The sequence below is a fragment of the Lucilia sericata genome, unplaced genomic scaffold (assembly GCF_015586225.1).
Source record: "Lucilia sericata isolate MDLA Ls3-8-SP2 unplaced genomic scaffold, ASM1558622v1 Contig000003F_arrow, whole genome shotgun sequence".
Taxonomy (NCBI): domain Eukaryota; kingdom Metazoa; phylum Arthropoda; class Insecta; order Diptera; family Calliphoridae; genus Lucilia; species Lucilia sericata.
Window position 1 is genome coordinate 641,878 of NW_023994044.1, and position 26,409 is coordinate 668,286.

Below are 26,409 nucleotides of genomic sequence, written 5' to 3' on the forward strand. Positions count from 1 at the left end.
CCAATGTCAAGGTTTGAAAAAAATTGCACCCGTAAATGGTTTTATGTATTATAATGTTTGGTAGAATGAATATGGAAAAATATAAGAAAAAGTCAATTTCTACAAGTCATTTATGTGATGAATGCACTAATATAATTTCACTTTTTCAATACTGTCAATGATCATTATTTGAAATAAATATTTATGTAATTGCACTTACACATAATATTCAAAAATCCTTATACAAAAAATATGGAAATAATTTGAATTCTTTTTGGATACCCATTTTGATTAAATTTCACAAATAGGACATGAATTTGACTGTACACCATGAAATCTGAACTTTTTCAAAGTCCCCTAAGAAAGTTAATATCAAAGATGCTATTTGTTATTGATTAACATTTCAATAATGATATATTTTTTATTTTTATTTATTAATTTTAATATTTGTTGTTGTATTTTAATGTATAATATTATATTTATAAATGTTAAAGGGAAAAAGGAGGGAGGGAGCATAAATTAGCTACTATACATACGATTAAATACATAAATGGATAGAAAAATTATTTAATGTCAATAAGGTTAGTTATGTGTACAATACATATAAGATAGAAAGATAAAATTTACATAAAAATAATTTGAAATATGACTAGATTTTTTCATTTATAATTTTTTTTAATAAATACAGACATACACACACGGTGTCAATTGTGTTTGGTAGTATATAGTAGACCACATATTATTTTAAACTAATTAGTCTAACAATAATTAATTCATAATAATTTAATATTTTTCCAAGCATACTCCAGATGTGTGTAAGTCTAGTCTAAATAGGTATGTTTGTATATATGTATGTGTATCCTTAAAATCCTTTATAGATTACGAAAATGTCGTATGGCCAAATCGACTGGTAGATCAAAATCATATTTTGACAATGTATCAATAGAACGTAGGGCATCGCGAAAACCAGTGCAGGCAACATAACTGGAATTTGTATAGTAATTTTCAATTAGATCGGTGCAACTAAATATTAGATTCAACCATTCCACTAGTTGATGACAACTAAAAGATCAAAAAACAAAGTAAAAAGTTAATTTAATAGCAGCAGGAGTCAATTAAATCAACTCACTTTAGTCCAGCGCAAACAAATGCCTTGAAATGAGCATTATAACTCCGTTTATAGGGACGATGCATGGCAATAATGCTGCCCACTACACTAAGCAAATTTTGCTTTGAAGTTACCACCTGCGAATTGACAATATCCAAATTGAAACTCTGCGATAGTTTACGCGCCGGAGTGTTATTATATTCATCACCATGCTTAAGATAATAATACTCCAGTATTAATTCCCAAGCATGCATAGGTCGTGTGCTACCAGTGCTAAAAAATCCACCTCCTCCATCATTAGACCAATTATTACTGGCATCTATTCCCTCGTTATCTTCGTAACCAAATGAGGCTGCTGAAGACATAAATGAAGAGGCATCAAAGTCGCGTGCACGATAACTGTGTTCGGCTACAAAAACTGGGGACGGATTAAGGCAGCGCATAAAGGGAACTATAAGACTTGAAGTTACAGGGGGTATTGATTCAACTCTTAAACCATGTTGCATCAGCTTTAATAAAGTCATAGCAAAATTTTTCCGCACAGCTGTTGTTAATTCTTTGCTTAGAGTATTGATGGTATCGCCTCGGATCCGGGCACATTGTACTATACGTCGATTATTCTGCTGTTGCCAATCGTAGTAATCGTACGCATCGAAATCTTCATCATCAGAACCGGAAGAAACAGTGTAGGGTTTAAGCTGCTTTTGTTGATTCGTTTGTGGCATTTTGGAACGATTTCGACTGCATGATGGAGGGATTGTTGTAATAATGCCATTTTTCAACGCAGCTTCTTCAGTGTCTGCAAATGTTTTTGATTTTTTCATAGCTTTGCGTAGTTTGGTAAGTTTTTCTCGATCGAAACTTAAGGTGGCCGCTAATGATGCAACCTCTTGTATATCCACTTCCAGTTGGGCACGCAAGTCACTGAAATTAAGAGGAAATGATTAGGTTCAAACACTCGTTTATAATAACACTAATCGATAAAATTGAAGATTTTTAACATATACTTATGGTTATCTTAAAACAACGCAACGTACATATGTATGTACATATTTTATAAGTTTTTTTTTTCAGTCTAATGTAAATATCGTCATACTATATTCAAAAAGTGCTTTTAACAGACCACGCTCATTTGAATCTATTTTTCCTATATTTTACTTACCCCCAGTGGTTTCCTTTATGGGTTTTCTTTAAAGTATTCTTTTGAAATTGTTCTTGTTTCGAGCCAAAGTGAGTGGTCGCAAACATCTGCATCAGTAATGATGCCTTATCCATTAAACCATGTGCTTTACTATGAAGGCTTTCTCTCACCCTTAGGTTATCACCTGTATTTGCATTCTTATTTAACTCTACTTCGGAATTCGATCCACTTGAACGTTCCATATCAGCGTTATCTACAATTTTCGCACCATCTGCTATAGATTTATTAGATTCTTTTTTCTTTTTGGCAGCATAACTATTGTATGCTTCACAAAACTTTTCGCTGCCATTCAGAGTTTTCATTTTACTCTCATCTGTGTCACACTGCAAAAAAGCAATGAAACGTTCCAGATCTGTGATTTGAGTTTTCAATTGTGCTACCAATTGCTCCTTCATCTTTAGAGGACCCACAAATTCCCCAATAGCGTTATCAACTTGAGACTTCAATTCTTCAGCCGTTAATTCGGGCAACTTATGCTCATCAACTTTAAAATTAAGTTTATGTTTTAGTTCATCAATAATAATTTTCTGTTTCTCTAACAGAATATGTTGAGGCAGTACGGGAGCACCCGATTCATAAGCAATTTTTTCCAATTCTGTTAGTTGGTTCTTTAAATGATCTATGAGCTCAAACTGCTGTTGTTCGCTAATCGCACTGCTAGGTTTATCTTCACCATTGTGATTATGACCCGAAGATGAACCGCTTCGGAAGGTGGCAGTTGTTTTGGCTGAAGGAGGCTCGGGTATGCCTTGAAAAGCAAATTCTTCCAGATCTTTTAATAACTGGTCACGTTCGTTGGCAGGAGCCTCAACAATTTGACGTACTCTTAGCTGGACATGAGCAAAATGGGAGGTGAGTGCCATTAGGGAAGAAGTGAGCATTTCTTGCTCATCTTCCAATCCCTTCAAACGTAACATTTCAGCAGAATCATCGCTGTGCTGATGAAAATCATGTTTATCCTGACTGTCAGAACTCAACAATTCGAGCTCAGACTCTGGACTTAAAAGTTCAGAGGAAGGGGTGACAGCATCATCATAATTTGCACCCAAAGGTGACCAACGTTCACTTAAAGGTTGTAAACCGTCATCGAAATCTCCCTCGCCATCATCCTCGCCATTGATTTCCGTCATTGCATCTAACTGTGAAGTTGTTAATAGTGGTAGTTTTTGCTCCTCGGCTGGTGTAAACACTAAAGCTGTGCTACATGTGGGTTGTGTGGTTTTTAACGTCTCTATATGTGTGAAATTTGCGGGGGCGTCTGTGGATGTGTTTGTTGCATTGATGTTTGCGAGACTGCCAAATTCATGTTCCTTGATTTTTTCATCGCAGCTGTTAAATGTTTGCAATGCAAATTCTTCTCTAACATTATAATTTTCGAGGTCTTTTGCCTGTTTTTCACTAGCATTAAACGTGTCAACCTTGTTAATTGACATCTCCGCCTGTCCCTCATCTTTATTCAATTCATCAAAATTCGCATCGAATTTTCCTTGAAAATTTAACTCTTTTCCCAGTTTACATTCAATTTTCTCACAGTCTGTTGTATTCATATTTATTAGATTTCTTCAAATAATAGCATTATATGATTTTTTCGAATTAATTTCACTGTTTTTTCCCAACTTTTCACTTTTTCTTTCACTTTCCGTAAAAATCAATTTTTCAAGTACATGTTGATGTGTGTGAGTGTGTTTCTATATTATTTTTTATTGTTCTATTAGTGTCAGTTTTTTTACTGTTATACTTACAGTAAAAAAACAACGTAACGAGCAAACATATGGTGGTTACAATAACAATGCAAAAGTATAAATACCAATACAACGGTAATTGTAATAGAGTTGTTTACATAAATAATCTATTACAATTATCCTTATATAAATATGAATAGAAACAAACCAATTTATACAATAACTTGGCAGTACTTATTTTAAGCGAAGACACAAACCTGCTAAAAATTAATAATGCCGATATTCATAAAAATTATTTTAGGTTTATAAACCAATTTAGGCAAAATTCACGAAAATCGTATTCATAAATAGCTTAAAATACCTTCAATAAACCATTGACAAATATAAGAATTTTATTGTAATTTCTTTAAGCCAACAATAAGTTGATTTTTAACAAAATTTTTCTTAGATAAAACTTTTTTCGTTAATTTTAGTTTCAAAGCGAATACTAATTATGTTTTCTTTTAAAATAGAATCTAAAAATTCTAATTTTCTATGCATTATTGGATTAATAGATGAATATTTGACAATATTTGGAAGTGCCCGTTTGTCATCCAAATACTGACCACTATCATTTGATTTGCCTTTTTCATAGTTTGTTTGTTAAAGTTATTATTTATGTAAATTATATTGATTAATGTTACACCATATTTTAAGTTACGTGGTTTAATATAACCACATAAATCCTGTTATTGTTTAAAACAGACTGTAAATAAAAATGAATTTATATAAAAAAGTGTTATACCAATGCAAAATATATTCGCCGGCATATTGAATGCATTTATAATCAGCAATAATTTGGTAAAAATTGTAACTCACAGCTGCACTTTTATTTATCTTAAAAAATCGAAAACCAACATTTTCAAATTTATTAATTGTAAAGTCGACTTTCATTATAAACAAAAAGTCGAAAGGTCGACTTTGTTTCAACTATAGAACCCTAATTTGTTGTTTTTATACAAACAGCTGACTTGTGTTTTTATGTTGTTGTTTTTCTAATTTCTTTTAATCATCTATTTCATCACTTAACCAATGCGGTAAAGGATTCGGCAAAAATATAAAATTACAACTCTTTAAAATTTACAAAATTGTTATAAAGAAATCTGAAACAATGTCAACACGTCGTCAAGCTATTTTCCTGTACCGCCAATTATTACGTGAGGCTGAAAAATTGCCTTCATACAACTTCAGGTAATCATATAATATTCACACCGATTTTTTAATGTATTCCCAATTGTAATGTTATATATTATGTTTTTGTTTTTCAGAATGTATGCTGCCCGAAAAATACGTGATACATTCCGTGCTAATAAAACAATAAACGATTTTGATAAAATTGATCAGGAGATCATGTATGGTAAACAAAGTCTAGAAATGATACGCCGACAGGTATGTTGATAAATGTTTAAAGGGGTCAAACTTGTCCCCTTCATCTTCACGATATTATTTGATATCAACGTTACTTTAAGGGAGATATTCAATACAAAATTTGGAAACTTTGTGCTCCTGGAGATTTTTGTGTGTAAAAGTTATAGCGTAAAACGCATAGTTTGTTGGTTTTTATATGGGTTAAAAACTAGGACAATCTAAAGCGACGATTAAGAGAAGAACTAGTTTCGCTCTTGTTGGAAATTTTTTCTAAATGTAAAACCTTCCTATTGATACAGCTATTGCTGAATAGACAATCTTTGGTCGATTGGGAACCTGATCGTTCCGGTCTAATTTCTTTAGATTTACTCTTGTTAACATACGCCGGAAGTGAAAAACGTGTGGAAGTATTAGGTCGCATTTGGAAATTTATCACTGCACTGCAGCTGAGCAATGGTCAGCGTTGCTGATGCAAACCGTATGATGCGTAGATCAAAGATCCTTATTTAATGAATTTTTTTTATAAAAAATACCATGTATCGTAGTACATAATAACTCTTTAAAGGCCTTTTAAATTTTACTTATAGGAATATCTTCCTATTTAGTTTATTTATTTGTCTTAACTGCATTAAAATCTATATATAAAGCACAAGTATTTTTTCAGGAATGATGTGTTGTTTAAAATACAAAATTAGTACATATTCCCACTTTTGAAAACAACTTACTTATTTTTTTCTACTTTTCTATTTCAGGCAATAATTGGTCACTTGTATACCGCTGAGAAACTTGTAATTGAAAAGAAACCAACTTTACGCCCCTCAGACGATTAGTCAATTAGGAAAGCGGACAAATATTTGTTACACAAACCTGCGCCGTGAAATAGTTAATACAAACTATTTCAACTTGTTCTTGTTTTTCTTTTTTTGCATTTTAGGCTTTAAAATTAATAGAAAAAATAAAAAGGAAACAAAATTGTTTAAACTTAAAGTTAAGATACCAATAAATACAAACAAAAACACATACAATGTTTAAATTGTAACCATTTTTTGTATAATTTAATATCAAATACAAATAACTAATAACAATTGTTGGGACCCAAAAGAAATATAAGATAAAGTAAAATAAGAAATGTAAGATTAGGTGAATTTAGTAGATAATGTATGCTAATTAAATACATTGGAATGAAAATACATTTTAATTAATAAGTTTTCTGACGGTCTGCCAAAATTTGCCATAATTTCTATTCGATTGAGTGAATTCTCTAGAGATGATCTAGGCATCATAGGTACTAGCCGACACATTACCACCAGTTCCAGTCCAGTTGGTATGCACAAATTTGCCCTCTTCACCCAACAGTTCATAGGTGTGGGCACCGAAATAATCTCTTTGAGCTTGCAAAAGATTGGCTGGTAATCTTTCGGAACGATAACCATCATAGAAAGATAAAGCTGTTGATAAAGCAGGTACTGGTACTCCCCACAAAAAGGCCTTTGATACCACTTCACGCCACGAAGCTTGACCAGTTTCTATGGCCTTCTTGAAGAAGGGATCCAATAGTAAATTCGATAACTTAGGATTGCTATCATAAGCATCCTTGATATTTCCCAAGAAAACACTACAAGAAGCAAACGATGATTACAACTATTAAACTTTTAATTAAATAATAAAATATACCTTCTGATAATACAACCACCTCTCCACATTAAAGCGATGCCACCATAATTTAAGTTCCATTTGTTGACATTGGCGGCTTCACGCATCAGCATGAAACCCTGGGCATATGAGACAATTTTCGAACAGTAGAGGGCATGTTTAAGATGATTTAAGAACACCTTCAAGTTGTCCACCTTTATGGATGTTTTGGGTCCATGTAATTGTTTACTGGCTGCCACACGTTCATCTTTAAGAGCAGACAAACAGCGGGAAAATACAGCTTCACCAATCAAAGTCACTGGAATGCCATATTGAAGAGCAGCTATGGCTGTCCATTTGCCAGTACCTTTCTGACCAGCTGTATCACGTATACGTTCCAAAAGATGACCCTTAGCATCCTTATATTTCAAGATATCAGCTGTGATTTCAATTAGGAATGAATCCAATTCTTCGCGATTCCATTTATCGAATTCCTGAGCAATTTCATCTGGTTTCATACCCAAACTGGTCATGATATGATAAGCTTCACATATCAATTGCATATCACCATATTCAATGCCATTGTGGACCATTTTTACAAAATGACCAGCACCACCTTCACCTACCCAATCGCAGCAGGGCTGACCATCAGCCTTGGCACAAATAGCTTGGAATATGGGTTTAATTAAAGGCCAGGCTTCTGGGTGTCCACCTGGCATTAGGGAGGGACCATAACGGGCACCCTCTTCTCCACCACTGACTCCAGAACCCACAAAAAGTATACCTTTCTCTTTCAATTCATCACAACGTCGGGCAGTATCCAAGTACTCTGAATTGCCACCATCAATGATAACATCGCCGGGAGATAACAAGGGCACAAGTTGTTGTATGAAACTATCAACGGCTTGTCCAGCTAGAAATAGGTTTTATAAAAACAAACGTTATGATTGCAATCATTTTAACTGTTAGTGAATGGAAATTAGATTGTAAGAACAAGTGTTTATGAGTAACAAGGTTTTTTACTTTTTCCCCCAGTTTTAATAATGAACTTGAAATTAAGCGTGAGCCAGTTTATCTTGAACTTGACTCATTTGATATTGTATTAACGCTTGTAAAGTATTAGAAAGTAGGTTAAATAATATTTTTTGCCGGTAACATAGAAAAGCAACTAAATGTGTATGCTGTTGTTGGTTGGTTAATTGTGGGTTGTGTTATTGTGACCCTAAATATAATATTTTCCAGATTTTATAACTTTTGAATATTGAAAGTATTTTTCGGCACTATTCACAAAATGTTGTATTTGAGTCCAATTTTACAACCTTAAAATGTTTGAAAATAATTTAAAAATTTCAAATTTTGAAGTATATTCACTGTCTATATTCGAGTTCACATTTGAACTTAATTTTGATTTTTATATACAAACATTTTGAATCGAAACCACGAACGATTTACAAAATGAGACCCTTAATTTATACATATTTACAGTAGACAAGTACTTTAATTAAAGAAAGTTTAAAGAAAATTTAAAGTTTGTAAATTTATTTTATCATTAGTAAATGCATTATATGAACATTTTGTAAAAACATTTCAATTTCAAGTTGGTGAACTTAAAAACAAAACTTTAAAATCACAACAATTAAATTTATTGACAGTCATTGTTTAATATACACCGCATTATTTGACGTTACAAAAAATAAATATTTTACCCTTCACCCTTCAAATACAAACAATTCAACTTTAAAAGTTTTGCCATACACGATTTATATTAATGTACACAATGCAAAATAATTACAAGGCAAAATAATTACAAGACAAAATAATTAATTAAACAATTCATTTGTTTAGAAACAAAATAATTCAAAACGGAACACCACTGATGGTTTCAAGAATCTGTTTAAATCTTTCGACAAATAGAAAAATCATAATAAAACTGAACTTACCTTAAAACTTTACAAAAATTTATTCAAAAACACGAAAAGAAAACAATATTTAAAAAAGTGTTTTTAAATACGGGCTAAGGAAAATAGTATAAATTGCAATGGAAGCGAAATTCTGTAACAAAAGTGTAATTTTTAAAATTTCCTAATTTTACCTTATAACTATTTCGCCTAGTGTTGGCACTACATGTAGTATGAGCATGTGAGTAGTGTAGATGTGAAATTGTAACCCGTTTGTGTCGTAAAGGGGAGGATGGTGAGGAGAATTAGCAAAAGGTAATGCGATAGATAATGAAATTATAAATATTAATGTGTGTGTTTGAATGAAATTTTGCTTTTTAATCATTTTTTTTTTTCATTTCTTTCTCATCACTTCTTTCTCCATGCTGACGATCGATCGATCGTTTGAACTTACATTTTTTAGCAATTAATGACAATATAACTAAATGACATTGCATTGACACTTACCCTTTACCAATAACATGACTTTGCGTGGACTTTTCAATTTGTTTACCATATCGGCCAAAGACGTGGCACCTATGATATTGGTACCCTTGGCTTCATTCTTTAAAAAGTGATCCACCTTTTAAAGGAAACAAAACATTAGTTTAAAACGATCAAATCATCTTAATCAGATTTTACCTTATCCACTGTGCGATTAAAGGCACAAACAACAAATCCCTTAGAGTCCATATTCAAGATCAAATTTTGACCCATAACGGCCAAACCAATCAAGGCTATATCGGCTTTTCTATTTTTAAGTAAAAAATACAATATTTTTTTGTAAAATCTAATTACAATTATTTTGTATAACAATTTTATTTTAGATTGTGTGTTATTAACCTTGATTTTTTTCTGTGTTAACATATTTTGGTAACAAATGATATATATAGTGTGTTATTTTTTGTTATTTATTACTTACTGTGACATTTTGTAGTTTTCTTATTTTAATTTTGTTTATGCAGGTAGTTTTTCTTTGCAAAATTATTTGTAAATCTTATGATTAGAAAAGGTGTTTTATTTTTAGTTTAATATTATTAAAACCTTTTCTTAATTTAATGATTATGGTCCGTTTATTTTCGCGATCGCGCGATTACTAATTATTTTTTTGTTTGCAAAACTGAAACACGTTCTCTTCCAATAAATAAGCTTTTCTCAATAAAGCTTTAACATATGCTGATAAGCTTTGATCGTTTGGAATGTTTACAACAGCTGAATTTTCTACTACAATTCAGAGTCGTAGGTTTTTTTTTATTAAGGGAGGGAATCCAATTCGAAACCCAACAACATAATGTTTGCTTAATTTTAAAGCCAAAGGAGTGAATCGCACCTTCAATTTTCCTTTGGAGTGAAATGAATATTTCTGCGAACGCAAATTTTTCATTTTATTACCCATAAGTGCAATTATGTTTAAAATTGTATAAATAAAATAGTCTAAACTATATGTATGTATATCTAATAGGAGTTATTAACCAAAACATAATTTAAACCAAGTTTAGGTAGGTACATACATATTCATGTCTGTTCTGTAAATGGATTCGGTTTCAAAACTGAATTTGGTATTTTGCAAATCGAATTTTTATTTGAACGTAAAATTCAGAAAAATAATCATATTTAAAATGAAAAAGAGTTTAAAATGCCCATAGCATTTATATCAAGTAACATTTATATTAAAAACGCAAAAAATAATTATTTAATTTATTTTAACAAAATGAAAATCGATTTACATTCGACTAGATTTGTGTACTCGGTTTTAAAACGAGAAAAATTATGAGAATTCGTTTTTAAACAAGAAATTTACTCGGATTCGGTTTACAGAACAGACAGGATAATTACTTAATTTCAATAATTCATTACTAATAGGAAGTTATTTCGTTATATGTACATTAGAGTGCTCCAAAAACACGAAGTTGCGAATTTTGCCCGTCCCCCCCTCTAGAATTGTTCTTTGGGTTTTAAAACTATGTCATACAAAAAGTTAGGCTGATAGGATAGCGTTAACAGGTGCCGCAACGGCTCTGAAGTTTTCAAGTGCATTTACAAGGGGAAAATATCGATTTTTTTCAATGTTTGCTCAAATTTGGCCATTTAATAATAAATTTTGAACTTTATTGCAAAGGAATCGTAATGTGCACAGAGTAAGCATTTCGAAAAGATATAAAGAATACGTATTAATTCTTTACTGTTTCACACTTTAAATAAAGTATTATCAGAGTATTATAGTCTAGATAATACAAAATATATATCCGAAGTTTTATTAAATTCGGACAGCAAAAACTGAAAAAAATCGATATTTTCCCCTTGTAAATGCACTCGGAAACTTCAGAGCCGTTGCGGCACCTGTTAACGTTATCCAATCAGCCTAATTTTTTTTTTTTGTATGACATAGTTTTACAACCCATAGAACAATTCAATTTTTTCCTTCATACAAGCATGAATCACTCTAATGTACATACAATAAATACCGATAGTGAAACTGGATATCCTGTTCGTACTCACAACACCACTTCATAGCAGCATTCGTACAAGGCGTACCTCAAGGTAGAGTACTATCGTCACTTTTATTTAACTTCTACCTCTCTAAGCTCCCCGCACCTCCACAAGGTGTAGACGTGATTTCATATGCGGGCAACTGTACAATCATGGCGATGGACCACAACATTCTCATCAAATACTATCGTAAAGCATTGAAACGAAATAGTTTATTTTTCTTACGATTCCGTTTTGAAAAAAGTGGAATGAAAAAAGTTTCAATAGAACATGGAAAACCTAGTTCTAAAAATTCACTATGAAAACAATCATACAGTTAATTATTGTTTTATTGCAAAATCACATTCATCTATGAAAAAAATAAACACATGTATATACAAACAAAAGCAACAAAATCATAATTTACATATATTATACTTAATTTAATTCACCTAAAACTTTATAAGGATTCAATATACAATTTGGATCTAAAACTTGTTTCATTTTCTTCATCATTTCTATAGCATCGGGATTTTTAGAATATTTTAAGTAATTTCTCTTAAGGAAACCTATACCATGTTCAGCACTTATACTGCCCTTCAACTGTGCCGTGTATTCATAAACGAATGGTTCGAGCATTTTATACAATTCAGGTGAATACTCCTCACAGGAAACATTGAGATGCAAATTAGAATCTCCCAGATGGCCATAGCCGCAAACACGTTTCGCCATATGACCAACACGTTTGTCAAGAACATTAACAATTTCGTAAAAGGAACGTAATGGAAGAGATACATCGTATTTAAAGCAATAACCATCCCTGGTTAAAGCAGTGGAAATGAATTCACGAATTTTCCACAACTCCTGCATTTTACTAGGTTCATTCGTGCAGGTACCATCGATCACATCGCCTTTTTCCATTATGTATTGCAGGAAGTTGTTCACTTTTTCCATGTCATGATCAGCATTGCTGCCAGAGGTTTCAATCATCATATAGAATGGGAAACCTTCAATAGGGGCTCTACATATAGAAATGGATTAATCTAACACAGTGCTAATAGTAAAACTATTAAATACATACTTAAAGTTGAAATTTTCACAACTAGCAGCTAAGGATTTTGCATCAATCATTTCACAGGATGATAAAATTTCGCCCAAATGACGTTTGGCATTTTTGAATGTCTGCAAAACACTTTCGAATGAGTTTAGGGCTGTAATAGAAATGAAACCCATGAGGGATATATTTTACAAACTTTTTTTTCAAAATAAATTACCCAAGAAAGACAAATTTACAGAATCGGAAACTGGCGGACATAGAATAGCCAATTTGGTAACTACGCCCAAAGTACCCTCGGAGCCAATAAACAAATGTTTCAGATGGTAGCCAGTGTTATCTTTTTTAAAGTCCGACATTAAATCCAATACTTTGCCATCAGCCAAAACCTTTGGAGATTATTATATAACAAAATTAAATACTTTATTATACAATTTCAAACTGCTAGACTTACCGCTTCCACTCCTAAAACGGAACCATGTAAATTACCATAACGGATGACACGCAAACCACCAGCATTTGTAGATATATTACCACCAATATGACAACTTGATTTGGCACCCAAATCAATTGGTACTACTAAACCAGCCTCTCTAGTTTTAGCATCTAGATTTTCCAATATGCAGCCAGATTCACAAGCTGTGATGCCCGTTATATCATCAATACTAATGATTTTATTAAGACGTGCCAATGAAAGGACAATTTCATCACATACTGGCACCGAACCACCCACTAAACCGGTATTACCACCCTGAGGACAGACGGCCAAACGTTTATCGTTACAGTATTTTAGAATTTCGGAAACTTCTTGCGTTGAGCCAGGTTTAAGTACCAGTTTACTGCTACCACGCACACTTCGCAAAAAGTCCACATTATAACCTTGTAGATCATCTTCGCCGTCTTTCAAAACATTAGTGGTGCCAATTAACGATTCAAAGAAGGACACATCTGAGCCATTCAATTCGGCATAATTGCACACGTTGTATTTTGTGACGTACCTAGAAATAAATTTGACAATGAATAACTTGAAATAATTATTTTCTTAATCCCCTTGCTGTACTTTTTGTTCGGCAAGAGGATTAAAGAACCATATGTATGTATTTAAGTATCTAATCTAATAGGTATGTGGGTTATTTGTTTTATTTTTAGAATTTCTCATCCTTTTTTACTATTGGTGTTGAATTTATGGTCAGAAAGCAAATCTTCTGAACAATTTCACCTTAATTTTTTGTTTGTTTTCAATATTACATGCATATGTAGATGATTTCAGTAGCAGTATAGAAATTATGAAATACTTTATTGTTTACTAGCTATACCCAGTGTGCTTCGCTACCCTCATCGTAATGAAATAAAATAAATATTATTGTAAATGTATATATATCTGCAATATCAAAAATTCCCCTATTTAAATTTATGTTTATATATTCAATATTTTAGAAAACTCAAAAAGTACCAATGAAGTACCAAAAAGTAACAAAAGACCTCTTTTATTTAATTTCATGTTCCTAAGTTCAATATTATAGAAAATTAAAAAAGTACCAGTTGAAGAACGAAAAATTACCAAAGGGTCCCCTTTTATAGATTCTCATTAACTCCGGGCTCCACATGGTTAATTTCATGTTATAAAAAACACAAAAAGTACCTTTTGAAGAACGAAAAATTACCAAAAAGTCCTCTTTTATATGTTCTCACTTACTCCGGGCTCTACGTACTTAATTTCATGTTTCTAGGTTCAATATTATAGAAAATTCAAAAAGTACCTTTTGAAGAACGAAAAGTGCCGAAAAGTCCCCTTTTATAGGTTATCACTTAATCTTGGCTGTACTTGCTTAATTTCACGTTTCTAGGTTCAATATTATAGAAAATTCAAAAAGTACCTTTTGAAGAACGAAAAAGTACCAAAAAGTCCCCTCTTATAGATTCTCATTTACTCCAGGCTCTATATGCTTAATTTCATGCTTCTATGATCAATATTATAGAAAATTCAAAAAGTACCTTTTGAAGAAAGAAAAAGTACCAAAAAGTCCCCTTTTATAGATTCTCATTTACTCCAGGCTCTACATGCTTAATTTCATGCTTCTAGGATCAATATTATAGAAAATTCAAAAAGTACCAGTCGAAAGACGATAAAGTACCAAAAAGTCCCCTTTTATAGATTCTCATTTACTAAGGCCTCTACATGCTTAATTTTATGTTTCTAGGTTAAATTTCATAGAAAACTCAAAAAGTACCAGTCGAAGGACGAAAAAGTACCAAAAAGTCCCCTTTTATAGATTCTCATTAACTAAGGCCTCCGCATGCTTAATTTCATGTTTCTAGGTTAAATTTTATAGAAAACTCAAAAAGTACCAGTAGAAAGACGATAAAGTACCAAAAAGTCCCCTTTTATAGATTCTCATTTACTAAGGGCTCTACATGCTTAATTTCATGTTTCTAGGTTAAATTTAATAGAAAACTCAAAAAGTACCAGTCGAAGGACGAAAAAGTACCAAAAAGTCCCCTTTTATAGATTCTCATTTACTAAGGGCTCTACATGCTTAATTTCATGTTTCTAGGTTAAATTTTATAGAAAACTCAAAAAGTACCAGTCGAAAGACGAAAAAGTTCCAAAAAGTCCCCTTTTATAGATTCTCATTTACTCCGGGCTCTACATGCTTAATTTCATGTTTCTAGGTTAAATTTTATAGAAAACTCAAAAAGTATCAGTCGAAGGACGAAAAAGTACCAAAAAGTCCCCTTTTATAGATTCTCATTTACTAAGGGCTCTACATGCTTAATTTCATGTTTCTAGGTTAAATTTTATAGAAAACTCAAAAAGTACCAGTCGAAAGACGAAAAAGTACCAAATAGTCCCCTTTTATAGATTCTCATTGACTAAGGGCTCTACATGCTTAATTTCATGTTTCTAGGTTAAATTTTATAGAAAACTCAAAAAGTACCAGTCGAAGGACGAAAAAGTACCAAAAAGTCCCCTTTTATAGATTCTCATTTACTAAGGGCTCTACATGCTTAATTTCATGTTTCTAGGTTAAATTTTATAGAAAACTCAAAAAGTACCAGTTGAAGGACGAAAAAGTACCAAAAAGTCCCCTATTATAGATTCTCATTTACTCTGGGCTCTACATGCTTAATTTCATGTTTCTAGGTTAAATTTTATAGAAAACTCAAAAAGTACCAGTCGAAGGACGAAAAAGTACCAAAAAGTCCCCTATTATAGATTCTCATTTACTCTGGGCTCTACATGCTTAATTTCATGTTTCTAGGTTAAATTTTATAGAAAACTTAAAAAGTACCAGTCGAAGGACGAAAAAGTACCAAAAAGTCCCCTTATATAGATTCTCATTTACTCCGGGCTCTACATGCTTAATTTCATGTTTCTAGGTTAAATTTTATAGAAAACTCAAAAAGTACCAGTCGAAGGACGAAAAAGTACCAAAAAGTCCCCTTTTATAGATTCTCATTTACTCCGGTCTCTACATGTTTAATTTCATGTTTCTAGGTTCAATATTATAGAAAATTCAAAAAGTACCTTTTGAAGAACGAAAAAGTACCAAAAAGTCCCATTTTGTAGATTCTCATTTACTCCGAGCTCTACATGCTTAATTTCATGTTTCTAGCTTTAATTTTAAAGAAAACTCAAAAAAGTACCTGTGTAGAACGAAAAAGTAGCGAAAAGTCCCTTTATTATTTATTTCATGTTTCTATTTCAATATCATAGAAAACTCAAAAAGGACCAGTTGGAGAATGAAAAGTACCAAAAAATATCACTTGATACCAGGGTTCCAAATAACACCCCATTAGGATATTTAGTGTTTCTAAATTTAAAAATTTTATCTAAATTGGATCATTGTGGTTGAATAAAATCAAATTTCCCGTTTTTACCCCTTTTGGTACTTTTTTCCTCCCCATTAACGAAATAAAAATTCTATTCCAAAAAGTTGCAACATCGTAGTGGGAGCCCGTTATTATGTATTCATATGTATAAGTTAATAAACCAAAAACAATGTTTTATGAAAAAAGTACCAAAAATAGGTACAATTTTAACCCCTTAAACGTCCGAATATCCAAAAAGTACTAAATTCATATTTTTATTTTTTCGTTAAGTTATGAAGGAGTCAAAAATATTTTTTGAATGTGCACTGGTTTAAAAGATACATGGGGTGCGAAAAAAGTACCAAAATACAGTTTTTACCCGTTTATTCCCTAAAGGGGCCGAATTTTAAAAAAGTACCAGACACCTGTCCGTTTATTTTTTAAATGAACGGCGATAAGCTTTAAGCTGTTTTTGTATCTTTTCTAGTTTAGGAGATATAAGGTTACCGAATTTACCCGTTTTTACCCTTTTTTACCCCCTAAACATTCGAATTTCCAAAAATCCCGTCTTAGTGGATCTATTTGGCGGGAGACCAACCTCCTGTCCAAATTTCAGCTCTTTAGCTTCAACCGTTTAGGCTGTGCGATGATGAATCAGTCAGTCAGTCAGTCAGTCAGTCAGTCAGTAACGTTAGAATTTTATATATATAGATTAAGAGAAAACACTTTCAACGATTCAAAAGAAACGTAAATCTTATTATAATTTTATGAAGATTTTAAATTATACATATCGAATACTTTAGGATAGGATTTACCTGTGTTAACTCCGGCAACTTCGAAGACTTACTATATGTGCGAAATGTGGGCAACAGTAATGTGTTTTTTAATTGTGTCAATGTTTTAAAACGCTGCATCTGGAATAAAAAATGTTTGTTAATTATACCTATATGTATTGACAAAACTTGAAAAGTTATGGATAAAAACTTTTAAATTTCAAATGGATCAATAAAGAACTCTATTGAAATATTTCAATAGGCGGATATTGCACTATGGACCAGAAAGTCATCCTGAGATAACGCCTCCATTTTGCGTTAAAAATATGTATTCTGATTTGAAAAACTGACCTTTACCCAAAATTTAAAAAAAAAATTTATTGCTACAAAATTTCTAATAACGTTATAAGTATGTACATACATACATATGTATGTATATCACACCTTGAGTTTCACTTATTTAGAAACATTTTCGTTTTTGCTATAACATATTACTTACAAGAACTCTGCCGAAACAGGCACTTGATAAATACTACCGTTAAATAATAATGGGGTTGAAAATATAACGAATATTTTTATGAATTTTCAAACGAAATTACTAAATAAGTGTTTATATTTTGCGAATTTGTCTGTTGCACAGTGTATTTGTTTTCATTATTTTCAAATTGTTTAATTGTATGAAGATAAGATTAACAATAGTCTGTTACTTGACACTCATCTCTATGCACTTTGTAAATAAATTTAACTTCAATTTCCTCAGTACCATTTATATGTCAGAGAATTGAAACATTAGTTTGTACAAAACTATCATTATCTTCCAGTCCTTTCAGATTTTTAAAGAAAATTTGAACCTTTTATACCTATCTAAAAAATTAAAATCTTTACATTTAACCTATGTAGGTATTTTGTTTATATAATTAAGGGCTGTTGATTAAAAAATATATAAATGTTTCCAAATGTTTTAGTTAAAAATTAAATATCTATATGTATATAACTAATAATTATCACTCGATATAAGATATTACGATCTCCACTTTTATGTTTATCACACTTCTTTAAACATGTGTTTAAATTGAAATATTACAAACCACCGATTTTGACAATTACTTCGATAAATAAATTAATAGCAAATAAATTAAATAGAATATAAAATTATACCTTTCTTTTTGACAACTTACTAACAACTAAATACTGAAATCTACTCAAACACTAGTAATACAGTAATGCTCAAAAAAATATTGCAACAACAAAACAGATCTATTTTTGTAGAATAAAAAACACAACAAAAGTAATGATAATTATCAAAAAAAGCTTCTCGCCATCAAACGCTCATTCATCTGATTCTCTTCGAATAAAATAGAAATAAAACATTTACCGCGCTCTCAATTTTGAAAACATAAAAAATAATATGAATATTAATCTTAAACTCGATAAATTTCTTCACGTGAATGCTGAGTGAATATTTATAATTCTTTTTAATGGAAAATTATCCCAAAGAAGAATAGAATAAGAAAAACAATTTTTTGTTCTTTGTATTTCTTATCTATTTCTTAAAATAATTTTTCTCGTATTTATACCCTACACCACTTTAGTGGGGAGGGTATATTGGATTTGTGCTGATGTTTGTAACATACAAAAATATTCGTCCTAGACCCACCTTAAAGTATACCAATCGGCTTAGAATCGTTTTCTGAGTCGATAAATTTTGAACTTTATTGCAAAGGAATCGTAATGTGCACAGAGTAAGCATTTCGAAAAGATATAAAGAATACGTATTAATTCTTTACTGTTTCACACTTTAAATAAAGTATTATCAGAGTATTATAGTCTAGATAATACAAAATATATATCCGAAGTTTTATTAAATTCGGACAGCAAAAACTGAAAAAAATCGATATTTTCCCCTTGTAAATGCACTCGGAAACTTCAGAGCCGTTGCGGCACCTGTTAACGTTATCCAATCAGCCTAATTTTTTTTTTTTTGTATGACATAGTTTTACAACCCATAGAACAATTCAATTTTTTCCTTCATACAAGCATGAATCACTCTAATGTACATACAATAAATACCGATAGTGAAACTGGATATCCTGTTCGTACTCACAACACCACTTCATAGCAGCATTCGTACAAGGCGTACCTCAAGGTAGAGTACTATCGTCACTTTTATTTAACTTCTACCTCTCTAAGCTCCCCGCACCTCCACAAGGTGTAGACGTGATTTCATATGCGGGCAACTGTACAATCATGGCGATGGACCACAACATTCTCATCAAATACTATCGTAAAGCATTGAAACGAAATAGTTTATTTTTCTTACGATTCCGTTTTGAAAAAAGTGGAATGAAAAAAGTTTCAATAGAACATGGAAAACCTAGTTCTAAAAATTCACTATGAAAACAATCATACAGTTAATTATTGTTTTATTGCAAAATCACATTCATCTATGAAAAAAATAAACACATGTATATACAAACAAAAGCAACAAAATCATAATTTACATATATTATACTTAATTTAATTCACCTAAAACTTTATAAGGATTCAATATACAATTTGGATCTAAAACTTGTTTCATTTTCTTCATCATTTCTATAGCATCGGGATTTTTAGAATATTTTAAGTAATTTCTCTTAAGGAAACCTATACCATGTTCAGCACTTATACTGCCCTTCAACTGTGCCGTGTATTCATAAACGAATGGTTCGAGCATTTTATACAATTCAGGTGAATACTCCTCACAGGAAACATTGAGATGCAAATTAGAATCTCCCAGATGGCCATAGCCGCAAACACGTTTCGCCATATGACCAACACGTTTGTCAAGAACATTAACAATTTCGTAAAAGGAACGTAATGGAAGAGATACATCGTATTTAAAGCAATAACCATCCCTGGTTAAAGCAGTGGAAATGAATTCACGAATTTTCCACAACTCCTGCATTTTACTAGGTTCATTCGTGCAGGTACCATCGATCACATCGCCTTTTTCCATTATGTATTGCAGGAAGTTGTTCACTTTTTCCATGTCATGATCAGCATTGCTGCCAGAGGTTTCAATCATCATATAGAATGGGAAACCTTCAATAGGGGCTCTACATATAGAAATGGATTAATCTAACACAGTGCTAATAGTAAAACTATTAAATACATACTTAAAGTTGAAATTTTCACAACTAGCAGCTAAGGATTTTGCATCAATCATTTCACAGGATGATAAAATTTCGCCCAAATGACGTTTGGCATTTTTGAATGTCTGCAAAACACTTTCGAATGAGTTTAGGGCTGTAATAGAAATGAAACCCATGAGGGATATATTTTACAAACTTTTTTTTTCAAAATAAATTACCCAAGAAAGACAAATTTACAGAATCGGAAACTGGCGGACATAGAATAGCCAATTTGGTAACTACGCCCAAAGTACCCTCGGAGCCAATAAACAAATGTTTCAGATGGTAGCCAGTGTTATCTTTTTTAAAGTCCGACATTAAATCCAATACTTTGCCATCAGCCAAAACCTTTGGAGATTATTATATAACAAAATTAAATACTTTATTATACAATTTCAAACTGCTAGACTTACCGCTTCCACTCCTAAAACGGAACCATGTAAATTACCATAACGGATGACACGCAAACCACCAGCATTTGTAGATATATTACCACCAATATGACAACTTGATTTGGCACCCAAATCAATTGGTACTACTAAACCAGCCTCTCTAGTTTTAGCATCTAGATTTTCCAATATGCAGCCAGATTCACAAGCTGTGATGCCCGTTATATCATCAATACTAATGATTTTATTAAGACGTGCCAATGAAAGGACAATTTCATCACATACTGGCACCGAACCACCCACTAAACCGGTATTACCACCCTGAGGACAGACGGCCAAACGTTTATCGTTACAGTATTTTAGAATTTCGGAAACTTCTTGCGTTGAGCCAGGTTTAAGTACCAGTTTACTGCTACCACGCACACTTCGCAAAAAGTCCACATTATAACCTTGTAGATCATCTTCGCCGTCTTTCAAAACATTAGTGGTGCCAATTAACGATTCAAAGAAGGACACATCTGAGCCATTCAATTCGGCATAATTGCCACGTTGTATTTTGTGACGTACCTAGAAATAAATTTGACAATGAATAACTTGAATAATTATTTTCTTAATCCCCTTGCTGTACTTTTTGTTCGGCAAGAGGATTAAAGAACCATATGTATGTATTTAAGTATCTAATCTAATAGGTATGTGGGTTATTTGTTTTATTTTTAGAATTTCTCATCCTTTTTTACTATTGGTGTTGAATTTATGGTCAGAAAGCAAATCTTCTGAACAATTTCACCTTAATTTTTTGTTTGTTTTCAATATTACATGCATATGTAGATGATTTCAGTAGCAGTATAGAAATTATGAATACTTTATTGTTTACTAGCTATACCCAGTGTGCTTCGCTACCCTCATCGTAATGAAATAAATAAATATTATTGTAAATGTATATATATCTGCAATATCAAAAATTCCCCTATTTAAATTTATGTTTATATATTCAATATTTTAGAAAACTCAAAAAGTACCAATGAAGTACCAAAAAGTAACAAAAGACCTCTTTTATTTAATTTCATGTTCCTAAGTTCAATATTATAGAAAATTAAAAAAGTACCAGTTGAAGAACGAAAAATTACCAAAGGGTCCCCTTTTATAGATTCTCATTAACTCCGGGCTCCACATGGTTAATTTCATGTTATAAAAAACACAAAAAGTACCTTTTGAAGAACGAAAAATTACCAAAAAGTCCTCTTTTATATGTTCTCACTTACTCCGGGCTCTACGTACTTAATTTCATGTTTCTAGGTTCAATATTATAGAAAATTCAAAAAGTACCTTTTGAAGAACGAAAAGTGCCGAAAAGTCCCCTTTTATAGGTTATCACTTAATCTTGGCTGTACTTGCTTAATTTCACGTTTCTAGGTTCAATATTATAGAAAATTCAAAAAGTACCTTTTGAAGAACGAAAAAGTACCAAAAAGTCCCCTCTTATAGATTCTCATTTACTCCAGGCTCTATATGCTTAATTTCATGCTTCTATGATCAATATTATAGAAAATTCAAAAAGTACCTTTTGAAGAAAGAAAAAGTACCAAAAAGTCCCCTTTTATAGATTCTCATTTACTCCAGGCTCTACATGCTTAATTTCATGCTTCTAGGATCAATATTATAGAAAATTCAAAAAGTACCAGTCGAAAGACGATAAAGTACCAAAAAGTCCCCTTTTATAGATTCTCATTTACTAAGGCCTCTACATGCTTAATTTTATGTTTCTAGGTTAAATTTCATAGAAACTCAAAAAGTACCAGTCGAAGGACGAAAAAGTACCAAAAAGTCCCCTTTTATAGATTCTCATTAACTAAGGCCTCCGCATGCTTAATTTCATGTTTCTAGGTTAAATTTTATAGAAACTCAAAAAGTACCAGTAGAAAGACGATAAAGTACCAAAAAGTCCCCTTTTATAGATTCTCATTTACTAAGGGCTCTACATGCTTAATTTCATGTTTCTAGGTTAAATTTAATAGAAAACTCAAAAAGTACCAGTCGAAGGACGAAAAAGTACCAAAAGTCCCCTTTTATAGATTCTCATTTACTAAGGGCTCTACATGCTTAATTTCATGTTTCTAGGTTAAATTTTATAGAAAACTCAAAAAGTACCAGTCGAAAGACGAAAAAGTTCCAAAAAGTCCCCTTTTATAGATTCTCATTTACTCCGGGCTCTACATGCTTAATTTCATGTTTCTAGGTTAAATTTTATAGAAAACTCAAAAAGTATCAGTCGAAGGACGAAAAAGTACCAAAAAGTCCCCTTTTATAGATTCTCATTTACTAAGGGCTCTACATGCTTAATTTCATGTTTCTAGGTTAAATTTTATAGAAAACTCAAAAAGTACCAGTCGAAAGACGAAAAAGTACCAATAGTCCCCTTTATAGATTCTCATTGACTAAGGGCTCTACATGCTTAATTTCATGTTTCTAGGTTAAATTTTATAGAAAACTCAAAAAGTACCAGTCGAAGGACGAAAAAAGTACCAAAAAGTCCCCTTTTATAGATTCTCATTTACTAAGGGCTCTACATGCTTAATTTCATGTTTCTAGGTTAAATTTTATAGAAAACTCAAAAAGTACCAGTTGAAGGACGAAAAGTACCAAAAAGTCCCCCTATTATAGATTCTCATTTACTCTGGGCTCTACATGCTTAATTTCATGTTTCTAGGTTAAATTTTATAGAAAACTCAAAAAGTACCAGTCGAAGGACGAAAAAGTACCAAAAGTCCCCTATTATAGATCTCATTTACTCTGGGCTCTACATGCTTAATTTCATGTTTCTAGGTTAAATTTTATAGAAAACTTAAAATACCAGTCGAAGACGAAAAGTACCAAAAAGTCCCCTTATATAGATTCTCATTTACTCCTGGCCTCTACATGCTTAATTTCATGTTTCTAGGTTAAATTTTATAGAAAAACTCAAAAAGTACCAGTCGAAGGACGAAAAAGTACCAAAAAGTCCCCTTTTATAGATTCTCATTTACTCCGGTCTCTACATGTTTAATTTTCATGTTTCTAGGTTCAATATTATAGAAAATTCAAAAAAGTACCTTTTGAGAACGAAAAAGTACCAAAAAGTCCATTTTGTAAGTCTCATTTACTCCGAGCTCTACATGCTTAATTTCATGTTTCTAGCTTTAATTTTAAAGAAAAACTCAAAAAAGTACCTGTGTAGAACGAAAAAAGTAGCGAAAAGTCCTTTATTATTATTTCATGTTTCTATTTCAATATCATAGAAAACTCAAAAGGACCAGTTGGAGAATGAAAAGTACCAAAAAATATCACTTGATACCAGGGTTCCAAATAACACCCCATTAGGATATTTAGTGTTTCTAAATTTAAAAATTTTATCTAAATTGGATCATTGTGGTTGAATAAAATCAAATTTCCCGTTTACCCCTTTGGTACTTTTTTCCTCCCCCTTAACGAAATAAAATTCTATTCCAAAAAGTTGGCAACATCGTAGTGGGAGCCCGTATTATGTATTCATATGTATAAGTTAATAAACCAAAAACAATGTTTTATGAAAAAAGTACCAAAAATAGGTACAATTTTAACCCCTTAACGTCCGAATATCCAAAAAGTACTAAATTCATATTTTTATTTTTTCGTTAAGTTATGAAGGAGTCAAAAATATTTTTGAATGTGCACTGGTTTAAAAGATACATGGGGTGCGAAAAAAGTACCAAAATACAGTTTTTACCCGTTTATTCCCTAAAGGGGCCGAATTTTAAAAAAGTACCAGACACCTGTCCGTTTATTTTTTAAATGAACGGCGATAAGCTTTAAACTGTTTTTGTATCTTTTCTAGTTTAGGAGATATAAGGTTACCGAATTTACCCGTTTTTACCCTTTTTTACCCCCTAAACATTCGAATTTCCAAAAATCCCGTCTTAGTGGATCTATTTGGCGGGAGACCAACCTCCTGTCCAAATTTCAGCTCTTTAGCTTCAACCGTTTAGGCTGTGCGATGATGAATCAGTCAGTCAGTCAGTCAGTCAGTCAGTCAGTAACGTTAGAATTTTATATATATAGATAAGAGAAAACACTTTCAACGATTCAAAAGAAACGTAAATCTTATTATAATTTTATGAAGATTTTAAATTATACATATCGAATACTTTAGGATAGGATTTACCTGTGTTAACTCCGGCAACTTCGAAGACTTACTATATGTGCGAAATGTGGGCAACAGTAATGTGTTTTTTAATTGTGTCAATGTTTTAAAACGCTGCATCTGGAATAAAAAATGTTTGTTAATTATACCTATATGTATTGACAAAACTTGAAAAGTTATGGATAAAAACTTTTAAATTTCAAATGGATCAATAAAGAACTCTATTGAAATATTTCAATAGGCGGATATTGCACTATGGACCAGAAAGTCATCCTGAGATAACGCCTCCATTTTGCGTTAAAAATATGTATTCTGATTTGAAAAACTGACCTTTACCCAAAATTTAAAAAAAAAATTTATTGCTACAAAATTTCTAATAACGTTATAAGTATGTACATACATACATATGTATGTATATCACACCTTGAGTTTCACTTATTTAGAAACATTTTCGTTTTTGCTATAACATATTACTTACAAGAACTCTGCCGAAACAGGCACTTGATAAATACTACCGTTAAATAATAATGGGGTTGAAAATATAACGAATATTTTTATGAATTTTCAAACGAAATTACTAAATAAGTGTTTATATTTTGCGAATTTGTCTGTTGCACAGTGTATTTGTTTTCATTATTTTCAAATTGTTTAATTGTATGAAGATAAGATTAACAATAGTCTGTTACTTGACACTCATCTCTATGCACTTTGTAAATAAATTTAACTTCAATTTCCTCAGTACCATTTATATGTCAGAGAATTGAAACATTAGTTTGTACAAAAACTATCATATCTTCCAGTCCTTTCAGATTTTTAAAGAAAATTTGAACCTTTTATACCTATCTAAAAATTAAATCTTTACATTTAACCTATGTAGGTATTTGTTTATATAATTAAGGGCTGTTGATTAAAAAATATATAAATGTTTTCCAAATGTTTTAGTTAAAAATTAAATATCTATATGTATATAACTAATAATTATCACTCGATATAAGATATTACGATCTCCACTTTTATGTTTATCACACTTTCTTTAAAACATGTGTTTAAATTGAAATATTACAAACCACCGATTTTGACAATTACTTCGATAAATAAATTAATAGCAAATAAATTAAATAGAATATAAAATTATACCTTTCTTTTGACAACTTACTAACAACTAAATACTGAAATCTACTCAAACACTAGTAATACAGTAATGCTCAAAAAAATATTGCAACAACAAAACAGATCTATTTTTGTAGAATAAAAAACACAACAAAGTAATGATAATTATCAAAAAAAGCTTCTCGCCATCAAACGCTCATTCATCTGATTCTCTTCGAATAAAATAGAAATAAACATTTACCGCGCTCTCAATTTTGAAAACATAAAAAATAATATGAATATTAATCTTAAACTCGATAAATTTCTTCACGTGAATGCTGAGTGAATATTTATAATTCTTTTTAATGGAAAATTATCCCAAAGAAGAATAGAATAAGAAAAACAATTTTTTGTTCTTGTATTTCTTATCTATTTCTTAAAATAATTTTTCTCGTATTTATACCCTACACCACTTTAGTGGGGAGGGTATATTGGATTTGTGCTGATGTTTGTAACATACAAAAATATTCGTCCTAGACCCACCTTAAAG

At 31.4% G+C, this 26,409-nt stretch overlaps 5 protein-coding genes across 7 annotated transcripts; 1 reads left to right on the plus strand and 4 right to left on the minus strand.

The window, feature by feature from the left end:
* Window positions 1–378: 378 nt before the first annotated feature.
* On the minus strand, window positions 379–4,053 carry LOC119599830 (RUN domain-containing protein 1). Its single transcript, XM_037949740.1, has 3 exons — window positions 2,250–4,053; window positions 1,109–2,011; window positions 379–1,041 (listed from the first exon to the last, which is right to left on the minus strand). Exons 1-3 carry the CDS (start codon window positions 3,833–3,835, stop codon window positions 852–854), a joined length of 2,679 nt encoding a protein of 892 aa, XP_037805668.1. The 5' UTR covers window positions 3,836–4,053; the 3' UTR covers window positions 379–851.
* Window positions 4,054–4,968: 915 nt separating this feature from the next.
* Window positions 4,969–6,506, plus strand: LOC119616430 (protein bcn92). The gene is made up of 3 exons (XM_037972766.1): window positions 4,969–5,200; window positions 5,278–5,398; window positions 6,130–6,506. The coding sequence occupies exons 1-3, from the start codon at window positions 5,121–5,123 to the stop codon at window positions 6,205–6,207; spliced, it is 279 nt and encodes a 92-aa protein (XP_037828694.1). The 5' UTR covers window positions 4,969–5,120; the 3' UTR covers window positions 6,208–6,506.
* On the minus strand, window positions 6,400–10,228 carry LOC119616421 (6-phosphogluconate dehydrogenase, decarboxylating). The gene is made up of 5 exons (XM_037972756.1): window positions 9,869–10,228; window positions 9,589–9,697; window positions 9,415–9,529; window positions 7,052–7,922; window positions 6,400–6,992 (listed from the first exon to the last, which is right to left on the minus strand). Exons 1-5 carry the CDS (start codon window positions 9,874–9,876, stop codon window positions 6,650–6,652), a joined length of 1,446 nt encoding a protein of 481 aa, XP_037828684.1. The 5' UTR covers window positions 9,877–10,228; the 3' UTR covers window positions 6,400–6,649.
* A 1,519-nt stretch (window positions 10,229–11,747) lies between these two features.
* LOC119599816 (D-2-hydroxyglutarate dehydrogenase, mitochondrial-like) lies at window positions 11,748–17,196 on the minus strand. Its single transcript, XM_037949716.1, is given in 6 exon segments — window positions 11,748–12,436; window positions 12,497–12,626; window positions 12,690–12,858; window positions 12,924–13,445; window positions 13,447–13,467; window positions 17,098–17,196. Coding segments are annotated over 6 exon segments (1,524 nt in total). The 3' UTR covers window positions 11,748–11,853.
* Window positions 17,197–19,461: 2,265 nt separating this feature from the next.
* LOC119599803 (D-2-hydroxyglutarate dehydrogenase, mitochondrial-like) lies at window positions 19,462–26,140 on the minus strand. Of its 3 annotated transcripts, none has more exons than XM_037949693.1 (6): window positions 26,122–26,140; window positions 24,792–24,890; window positions 20,639–21,181; window positions 20,405–20,573; window positions 20,211–20,340; window positions 19,462–20,150 (listed from the first exon to the last, which is right to left on the minus strand). In XM_037949693.1, the coding sequence occupies exons 2-6, from the start codon at window positions 24,888–24,890 to the stop codon at window positions 19,568–19,570; spliced, it is 1,524 nt and encodes a 507-aa protein (XP_037805621.1). In that variant the 5' UTR covers window positions 26,122–26,140; the 3' UTR covers window positions 19,462–19,567. The 3 variants fall into 3 exon arrangements, with proteins under 3 accessions (XP_037805621.1, XP_037805612.1, XP_037805630.1); XM_037949684.1 differs by lacking the exon at window positions 26,122–26,140 and adding an exon at window positions 25,927–25,945; XM_037949702.1 differs by lacking the exon at window positions 26,122–26,140 and adding an exon at window positions 25,838–25,850.
* Window positions 26,141–26,409: the final 269 nt, after the last annotated feature.